Source organism: Adiantum capillus-veneris, chromosome 11, assembly GCF_014529385.1.
Source record: "Adiantum capillus-veneris isolate H3 chromosome 11, ASM1452938v2, whole genome shotgun sequence".
NCBI lineage: Eukaryota > Viridiplantae > Streptophyta > Polypodiopsida > Polypodiales > Pteridaceae > Adiantum > Adiantum capillus-veneris.
In genome coordinates, this window is record NC_140941.1 from 28513013 (window position 1) to 28523573 (window position 10561).

General features: G+C 43.6%; 1 protein-coding gene across 1 annotated transcript; it reads left to right on the forward strand.

Annotated features, from left to right (window-relative positions):
* Nucleotides 1–350: 350 nt before the first annotated feature.
* Nucleotides 351–2343, forward strand: LOC147447044 (galactan beta-1,4-galactosyltransferase GALS3-like). Its single transcript, XM_086524235.1, has 3 exons — nucleotides 351–455; nucleotides 1407–1465; nucleotides 1977–2343. Exons 1-3 carry the CDS (start codon nucleotides 351–353, stop codon nucleotides 2326–2328), a joined length of 516 nt encoding a protein of 171 aa, XP_086380361.1. The 3' UTR covers nucleotides 2329–2343.
* The last annotated feature ends 8218 nt before the right edge of the window (nucleotides 2344–10561 follow it).

Below are 10561 nucleotides of genomic sequence, written 5' to 3' on the forward strand. Positions count from 1 at the left end.
GAGGTGGAGCATCACACACCCGACTCCGTGAGGTGGAGCATCCCAGCCTGTTAAGGGTGGCCAACCCATCATACCCTGAGGCCTGGTGGGAGGGGTTTCATTTATTCACGAGGGGATCGGTCTGGCCGACTTTATTCATTTTACATGGTTAATTGAAGAGATGCTCAGGCGATTACAGGAGCGTATGACGAAAGGCAAAGGATGATATAAGCTATATCAAGAGTGGTTGCACTACTAATTAACGCCAGCGAGCGAGCAATCAGATGGGGCGCAGATGGCGCGCAGGCAGCATCGCCATCCTCCTCATTGTAGCGTGCTGCGTGCTCTTGCTGCTGCCGCAAGTTACTGTCATGATCCGATACCGTGAACGGTGGCCGTATTGGCGGGTGGTCGAGGGACTGGATTACTCCAGCCGGGCGGCGTTTGATCAACGATCAAGGAGGAATGGGCCCAGGGTAAATATAGAGGCAGCGTTTACCAATGAGATAGTAGAAGCAGTGTCCCCCATCATGAGCAAGAATGATTGGAGAAGTAGTCCTGTTGAGAAGAGATCTGCAGTAGACGAGGAGGATACGGAGAGATTCCTCCAGGCCATTGGCTCAGGGTCAGCACTCTTCGTCAAGTACGGGGCCTACCGTGGCGGCACCAACACTTTCGCCGTCGTGGGACTCGGCTCCAAGGCCATGTATGACTTTGGGAAGCCAGCGTTTGAATGCTACTGGATACCACTGTCAGCTGTAAGCTCACAGGAGAATCCCACCATTGAGAACGCTCTGCGAATCAAACAGGGGGAGGCATATCCCATGCTGCCGGACATGGGCTATGGCCGCGTGTACAGCACGGTTGTGGTGAACTGCACCTTTCCGGATCCCGTGGGAACAGCCGCTGACGAGCGAGGGGGGCAGCTTGTGGTGTACGCAATGCATGGCGACGGGAAGGACAAGCCCCCAGTGCGCTTTGTGGCCTTAACAGAGAACGAGACAGCCTACGATCCGGCACGGTTCGAACCTCCCTTTGCGCACGACTTCGCATACTGTAGTCCTCCCCTCTATGGGGTCATCCACCCGGCACGAGTGCGCGAATGGCTGGCTCACCATATCCGCCTCTTCGGGCCCAGGTCGCATTTTTATCTTCACGATGCGGGTGGCATCACCGACGAGGTGTGGAAGGTGATCGAACCCTGGATAAAGCTGGGGTTCGTGACCGTGCAGGACGTGGTCGATCAGGAGATGTACGATGGCTACTACCACAACCACTTCCTCATCAATAACGACTGCCTGCACCGCACCAGGTTTTCGGCCCTCTGGACCTTCTTCTTCGACATGGACGAGTACATCTACGTGTCTCGCGACAGCAGCTTCCACTCTCTCATGACTCAGGATTACGCAAACTTAACCATGCTGCAGATCAACCAGGTGCGCATGTCCGATCGTTTCTGCCACGTCCCGGCCCAGACGGACTCCAGGTGAGTACTGAATAAGACCTTGAGTTCGAACCCTGGTTTAGCCCAAAACCTACCCTCCGACTGTGAGCATCATGTTAAAAGTATGTATTAAGGTTTAGCCAGCTTGCATAGTGTCCCTCTTGTCCATTGAGTAATCCTAGTACCTAATTCACAAGAAGTTTTGGACAAACTCTCACAATAATTCCCACATTGTGACTTACCTCAACATCATAAGCTTCTGTGAGGGAGGCACCACATACTGAGCTAGGTACAATTGGGGGCAGGGGACCGCTGGCCCGGTGGGGGGGCCGGGGGTCCCCTGCCCCCAATCGTACCTAGTTAGGTATACGGTGCCTCTCGAGTAGAAGCTCATGATGTTATTCATTGTATGAAAAACACAGGAAAGTTTTCCTACATGAGAAAATTTCTAAATCTTCTTGTGAATTATAAGGGTGCCTTTTAAACTCATGCATAGTTTCATTGATCCTTCACCACTAGCAATTGAAATTTCAAAACTTGCCCATTGTTGCAGATGGGCCATTGAGGATCTTTTGTATGCCGATAAGGATTCCGATTTTGAGAAGAAAGCTCCAAAGTATGCAGTGCAAGGGAGAGGAGTGTTTGCCACAGGGATGCATCGATCTCAAATCGAGCTAGGCCATATGCAAGGAGAAGAAGGATGGGCATGGTGGTCGAACATGCGCTATTATCATTACCACAACATCCTTTCTGCATTGAAAGAAAGAAATTGTTATCAGTATGTAAACTATACGACGGCCCCGATATTTCAGTTTCAAGACCAGACTTTGCAACTTGACACCTCCATGGTGTATATGGCAACTCTTGCAAAGGAATTTCATACTGTTCAAATTGGCCAACAATGAGACTACTATTATGCAAATTGCCAATTTACCCTCGATCTCTTTGGAATTTTCATATCAATTTTCCCATCCTTTGTGTTGAATCAAAGGATGGGTTATGCTCCTACTAACTCAGGTTTTATTCATAGTATGTTCAATCATTGTTATATGTGTGAGGAAGATTTCTTGTCCCCTACTAACACAACGTTAATCAAGTATTTATTAATCTCAATTCTAGTCTCAAACCTTGACGTTCTGATTTTGCTTATAGTGGTACACTGTTTACATGACTTTTGAATAAAATGGGGTCCAATAAGCAAATTTATTATGGTTTCTTAATAATTAATGACTTTGAACATACTAGGCATAGGACTCTTTCATAATGTTGCCAAGGGCTCTCTAAAAGTGAATGTATAAAATATATATGTAAGGACATAGATCATGGAATTTGTACACAAAAGGTTTTATGATTTTATCTTATACTTCAACAAGAATTTGTAGTATAGACCGGCTAAATGTCCCTTCCAAAAATGTGACTAAGAACTGGGGCAATTTGGTGGCCATTTGAAGAGTCTTTAAAGGTGACATATCCTCACTTTTCAAGAAATTCACTATGAAAATGTTCAAGTGTTTGCGGCACTGTTTTTCCGCATTTGGTAGAAAGAAGGTGCAAACTCATGTAGAGAAAGAAGAGAGAGGAGGGCGGGGGGTTATTTTTGTGTTTAAAATATTACCATGACTGTTTTCGCATTTATTACCCTTGTTATTATCGCGTAAATTTTTGACTACAAAATTTAGTGCTTAAACTTTCAAATTCTGGCTTAAACATCCTCCCCCCCCCCCCCTCTTTCAAATTTTGGTGTTTCCCTCCTCTCAATAAAAGTTAAAGAATATTGTATAGAATTTTCAAATTCAAAAAATAAGAGAGAGAGAGAGAGAGAGAGAGAGAGAGAGAGAGAGAGAGGGAGAGAGAGAGAGAGAAAGTGTGGGGGGGGGGGGATAACAAAATTACACTTGGTTATAACGAAAATAATCACTGTCAATTGATTAACATAATTGAGCATGTTCCCAAATTTAGAGAGAGGAAGAGGGGGGAGAGAGAGATGAATGGATTACACGACCAAAAAATTTCATAACTCCAAAATGTTTATGAATCATCTTCCAAAAGATCTCTACATGAGGCATCATTCAATTCTAAGCCCATGGCTCCTAAATCAATAAAGAGAGAAACGGTGTGGGGGGATTTGTGTTCGAAAGGTGAGCCACGAAGGCGCGGGGCCTCTGGCTGTGAGAGGTGTGAGGAAGACAGTTGCAGCATACACAATGAATGTAGAGAAAGCTTGAAATTAACAGCTTGAACAAGATCCTGAAGCTTGATTATCATTAATAGTACCGCTGTTTATATTATTTAAACTCCTTCCATGATTAGAGTGGCTTGGAAGCTTGGATTAGAGTGGGCTATGGAAGCTTGGCTTAGGATTAGAGTGGGCCAAGCTTACGGCTTCATCCCCTGATACAACAGAGAACGAAAACTTTGAATATCTCCTAATTGGTGCAAAATTAGCCTCTGTACGTGAGACGTAAAAATGCTCAAAACGCTCTTTTCCTTCTGCTAGAGCGGCGTGTTTTGTCCAGGAACTTGTTTTCCTTCTGCTAGTGCGGCCTCCCTCATGCAGAGATGTGAAGTCTCTTACACACTTTCCTTTTTACCACTGACCACATGTCTTCATCTACCCAAGTTGCCTTATATGTCCTAAGAGCCCTTTCACATGTAAAAAATTTTCTTCAAGCATAAAATCTCTACGCTTAGGCCTTCATAACCACATAAAGTATACACTTTCTGGATCTCTTTGCTTGTTTTCGAGCCTTGATCACTGCTCAATAAATGTGTGAGCTTCAAATAGACTTTTTCTGCTTCTCTTTACTCTTTTCTCCATTGTGGAAGCGGAGCGGCACGACAACGGAATTGTCGTTTGTGGATACATTGGCTTCATCATCTTCGAGTTTGTCATCCTCCATTTCATCATTTATCATCATGACAATTATCCTCGCTAAGACTTGCTCCCATTGGACTTGATTCATCGACCCCTGTCTCCTCTGTTTCTACCTCATCCAAAGTGGGAGGTGGAAGAGGGTCGAAAATGGTCTCCACTTCATTAGTGAAAAAAATGGTTCTACCCCAAAATGTTACGAGAATTACGAACCAAAGTTTTGGTTGGGGGATTGCTGGGATATAGATGACCTTAAAAGAGAAGCTCAAAGCCCATGCACATATTCAAGAATGTAGACCAAACACTATGAGACCACATTATTGGCAAGAAGGACTGTCTGGGTGCGAGAGAGGATTTGAGGCTTTTAAAACATATCCTCGCCTCTGCTACTCCACGTCGTGTCAAAAATGGAAAGATTGTTCTTCTTAAAGCACCATCGATGCTAGCCAAAGAAGAATTAGACAAGGTGAAGGGTACCATTGCCTCTATTCGCACATCAACAAGATACATGAGGTCGCTAAAGGGAGCTTTCACAAAAGCGAAGAAGGGTGGAAGCATTCAATTGTATGGGTTGAAGTCCACACAAGATGCTTCAGGTAATCTTCATACTCCCTATTCTATCTATAGTTTGTGTGTATGACTTTCACTCACTTTCCCTTCCCTTGATTTACATTGTAGTTCATTATGTCGGTGAGTATGTGTATATATCGGGACAAGAAAGTCAGGGATGCTATTTTCAAACTAGGAGAGCTAGTAAGGTACACCACAAGACTCCACTCAACTACACCTTTTTTATGTACAGAATAATTTCAACTAGCACTTAGTGTATCCTTGTGTGTTTTCTTGCAGATTTGTGAGCTCCAAGGAAATCAAAATAGATGCTATCCGTGTTGCTCAAACACTTGCAATAGAAACTGTGTGTTCCATTGAAGATGCATTTCCTCGACCAGTCCTTCTTTGTCATATTCACCTCTTGGTTCACGTGGTGGAGGAGATCACTATATGTGGAGTAGTGCACGCATGATGGGTGTTCTTCTTAGAGAGGTTTTTAAAGACTCAAAGATTTTGTGCGGCTACGGTCTCAATGAGAGGCATATATGGACGAAGGCTGGATCGTTCAAGAGGCATTTGTTTACATATCAGAGTATTTGGCACAAGTTGATCAATGCCTCGCGTGTGATCAGACGAGAAAGATGCAAGGATGACTTCACAATTGCCAAGTGGAAAGGGAAAACTACTTAACATGGATATGAATCTATGCCAAGTGGTCAATAACTTTTGCATTCTCAATGCAAAAGATTATGACCAAGTGGGTGGACTTGTGGCCAGTAGCAAAGGAAAGGTGTTTGGAAGAGAGAGAAACATGGAAACAAGCACATGGAGGAAGGAGAGCACCCCCAGTGGCTAGACACCTTGCATGTTTCCCAGATCTCATTAGTGCAAAGTGGATTCATAAGAGAATGACCGAGGCAAAAATGGTACGAAGAAGACATCACCAACAAAGAATGGGAGTACTCACAAAGCTGCGTACCAAAGGTAGAGTACTCATATACTTAAACCATATTGTAAATTTTTTTCTTGAAATTATCTTTAATATGTATTTGATAAAATATATTTTCTATTTTGTAGTGCATTCCTTTAACTCTATGTGGTCAAAGGGTCATCACTTTCGTATGCGCCACATTAACGAGCGTAGAACCACCATGGATTGTGCCATCATGGGCAACTTTGACACAGACGGTGATGAATCCAGGTACTATGGAACTATTGAAAGGATACTAGAGGCTAATTTTAGAACCTTTTATATCTTTATCTTCAAGTGCAAGTGGTTTGCAAATGTGTCAAGACGACATGGGAATGGCCTCTACATGGTGGACTCTAGTGTGCATCACACAGGGAGGTATGACAATTTTGTTTTACCATGCAATTGTGAGTAGGTGAGTGACATGTATCTTTTCTATTCCTATTTTCTTGTAGCATTAATTATACCAATGGAGGTGTTGTATTTTTAAATCCTTCCAATATGGAAGCCTTAAAAACACGATTACCTTGACATACCTTTTGGTGGAGGACACAAAGCCGGATTGTTGTTGTGGCATTCTTCCCAATTGGTTGACCAATCTGCCATCGTGAGCTTTAGAGGGGGCCTTCCCATTTGTTGGAGCCTTGTGATTGTTATGCCCTTGGGGTAAGAAATGATGGTTGTTTGGATAGATTACCTTGCGCAAGGAATTGGGCCTCTCCGTCACCAACGATGGCCTGCAAGTAGGACATGGATTGTGCCCTGATGTGGACAACCCGGAATACATATCATATTGTTAGAGAGATGAGTGAACTAAAGGGAGAGAGGGAAAGATAGAGAGAGAGATAGAGGAAAGGGGGTCACCAGAAATCTCTCCAAGCCCAGAATAGTCATGCATAGTCCACATAAGGATTCCCCTCACAATGGCCTCTCTCCCCCCTTTTGCAAGTGAGACATCGACAACAGGATGCCTCTTCATAACTCCTCCAACTCCTTGATGAGGGGATCGAGGTAGATGCCAATATTTGACACTTCATACTTCCCTGGCACAAGCAAAGAAAGAAGTATATTTCACTTCTTGGTTGTCTTCCATGGTGGAATATTGTAGTGGACGATCACCCTTGGCCAAGTGCTCCATGAAGTAGAATTAGTGCCGAAGGGGTTGACACCATCACTTGCTAACCCAAGCCTCAAGTGTCGAGGCTCCAAATCAAACTCTAGCCATTGAGTTTTGGTGTGCCTCCATGCACGTGAATTGACAAGCACGCGCATCATTCCATCATTTGAGTGGTGGTTGGAGTACCGCGCAAAAGCTCCATGGTAGACCTGCTTTTAAATATGTGTTGGATGCGAGGAATTAATGAAAATGTCTCAATACCTTGCGGGGTAGGTGCACCCCGCTCACTCCGGTCTTGTGTCGTGCCTCCCCTCACACGAGACATGAGGTAGCATGTGCATTCTCATTGTGGTATAGCATGCAATCGTTGATGCACTCATGGATGTGCTCATACTCCATTCCAAGTGCAGTGACATATGATGTAGCTTGTTGGCGATCTAGAGGAATGTGGTGATCTTCTGGCAACATTTTGCCCATCAAACTACAACAAAGAAGTGTACTAGTATAATTGATGAAAGGCGGCACCATAAAGCGAGTGAAGAATATATAAAAGCCACATTCCATACTTACAGAAGTAGTACATTGACACTTGCATTACTCCAACCGAATTTTTCTTGCAAGTTGAGCAATTCCAACGATGCTCGGAGCACCGAGTATCATTCACCGTAGTAAGAGGTGTTCGGGAACTCACCATCAGTCTATCCTCCATTTTGGCAGCCCGTTTAGTGCAGGACTGACAATCCTCCTCGCACACGTCGCGCTCATGAGCTAGTAACGCATTACACATGTCGAACATGTGCTCATCCTCTGCCTCAAAGTGCGACGGAGACTCCATAGGAGATGCCGAAGTAGAGCCAATGGGAGGATTACCATGCGGTGCACCAAAATTGCCCAATCGCTCTTGCCTCTACCATTTGGCCTTGCGTGCCGGTGCACCATTACCAAACACAAACCAATGGGGCACCTCCTCAAGCGACAGGTGAGTCACGCTCTCATCTCCCTGAGAGCTTTTTTGAGGATGCCAAAGCCCTTGGTTCTCCACATGCTCGAAGGCAATGCGCCTCAAGCGAGGGACTGCCCTTTTGCACTTGGCGCAAGGACAAGGGAGTTTTTCTTTGAGCTAGCGATTGCACTCAGGGCCTCCATGGGGGACCATGATCATTCCAGTCGATGTCCTGCACACGTGAAATGTTGTTTATTTAGTGTAAAAATAAATAACTAGGAGAGCCCTAAATTTCATTAAAAAATTACATGAAGTTAAGTTCAAAGAGAATAAATGAAAATGAGTGCTAGTTTTTTTTAAACTAAAAGAGAACTTAAAAAATGCAATCAATAAACATTTAAAATTACTACAAAATAAATTATCCATAAAAAAATAAAAATCTTCATCAAAAAACTTAAAAGGCTAAAAAATGGAATAATGGATAGCTAAAGGTACAGGGGGTGGTTTGTATCCCCCCCCTCCGCCCGTAACCTCGGATTTGCATACACACATACAAACACATACGCACTTTTGTGTCAAGGAGGAACTCGTCGAAGGGGGTTTTTCGCGTTCGTTATTGTAAGCTCAACGTAACCGGCAACCCCGTTACAACGAAAAGTAAACACAAGACAACGCTCCTCCCCCCTCTTTCCCTATTGTGTTTTCTACTACTACTACACACACATACACACACACACACACACACACACACACATGCATAAACCCTAAAAAAAATAAAAAACTAGAGATATCATGACATTCCTTGTTGATTGCCTCGTTGTTGAGATGTCTCTTTGTGCGTGGTAGAGAGGAAATGGTTGCGTTGTTTGAAAATGGTTGCATTGCTCGGCTTGTTAGATTTGCAAATGTTAAAAATGTTAGGTTTGTTAGAGATAGAGAATGTTAGATAGAGATAGAGATAGTGAATGTTTGATAGAAATGTTAAGTTTGTTAGAGTGAAATGTTACATAGAAATAGAGACAGAGAAGGAGAAATAGATAGATAGATAGATAGATAGATAGAGAGAGAGAGAGAGAGAGAGAGAGAGAGAGAGAGATAGAGAGAAATAGATAGAGATAGAGAGAGTGAGAGAGAGAGAGAGAGAGAGGAATAGAGAGAGAGAGAGAGAGAGAGATAGAGATAAATAGATAGAGATAGAGAGGGGGAGAGAGAGAGAGAGAGAGAGAGAGAGAGAGATAGATAGATAGATTTTATTATCGTCCTCTGAGGTCAAATATGACCTATGGGACCAAATTTACATGTGATGTATTATGTGTATGGCTGATGAGTGACTCTTGATGCTCCAAGATTGTGGTGATGAGAGTTGCAATGAAGAGCCCACACTTTGGCTGGGAGAGGAAAGTGTGTAGGTCTAAGTTATGGCTGAAAATGTGAGAGAAGCAAGTTCGGTTGTGACCAAAAGTTGCGCACTCTAGCAGTGTGTGGTACTCAGACTCCCAAACTTGCAGTCAGCATATTAAGCACAATCAATTTGACTCTTCTCCATTTCCCCATCTCGTATCGAAGGAAATGGGAACTAAGCCAACTCGCTTCAATAGTGCATATCGTTGACAAGGGGATAGGCTCAAGCATGTAAGCATGTGTATGTTTTCCTCTTTCAGCGAGAAGAACATGGTTTTGTAGTTGGGGGTAATATGGGTGGTGTAATGTATAAGGCGTGACCCACCCGATTTCTCCCAAGCCGTAATACATTGGTGTTTTAGAAAAGCTTCATTCACTTGGGAGTCAATTAAAGCATCATGTAGCAAGCGTAATGCATCCCATCTCCCAAACCACTTCTTTATGTCTTGCATCCATCCCGTGCTCAAGATCTTTCTTTTTTGCGTCTTTTGAACTCTTTTGCTTGCTTCCCATGCAATTGTAGGAAGTCGATGTGAGGAGTTTTGACATGTCTTTAGTTACAAAATTAAAGAATATTGTATTCAAATTTAAAAAAGGAGAGAGAGAGAGAGAGAGAGAGAGAGAGAGAGTGGGGGAGGAGGAGGGGGGGGGGGTAACAAGATTACACTTGGTTAGAACTAAAATGTTCACTGTCATTTGATTAACACAATTGAGCATGTTCCCGAATCTAGAGAGGGAAGAGGGGGGAGAGAGAGACGAATGGATTACACGACCAAAAACCTTCATAACTGCAAAATGTTTATGAATCATCTTCCAAAAGATCTCTACATGAGGCATCATCCAATTCTAAGCCCATGGCTCCTAAATCAATAAAGAGAGAAACGGAATTTTCGTTTGTGGATGCATTGGCTTCATCATCTCTGAATTCGTCATCCTCCATCTCATCATCTTCATCATCATGACAATCATCCTCGCTAAGACTTGCTGCCACCGGACTAGATTCATCGACCTCTGTCTCCTGTGTTTCCACCTCATCCAAAGTCGGAGGTGGAAGAGGGTCAAATATGGTCTCCACTTCATTAGTGGAAAAAATGGTTTTCCCCCGAGGTGTTACGAGAATTACGAACCAAAGTTTTGGTTGGTGGATTGCCGGGATATAGATGACCTATAAAAGAGAAGCTCAAAGTGAGTAACATTGGTATAATTAATGCTACAAGCCAAAAAGAATAGAAAAGGTACGTACATGTCACTCACCTGCTCACAATTGCGCGGTAAAACTAAAT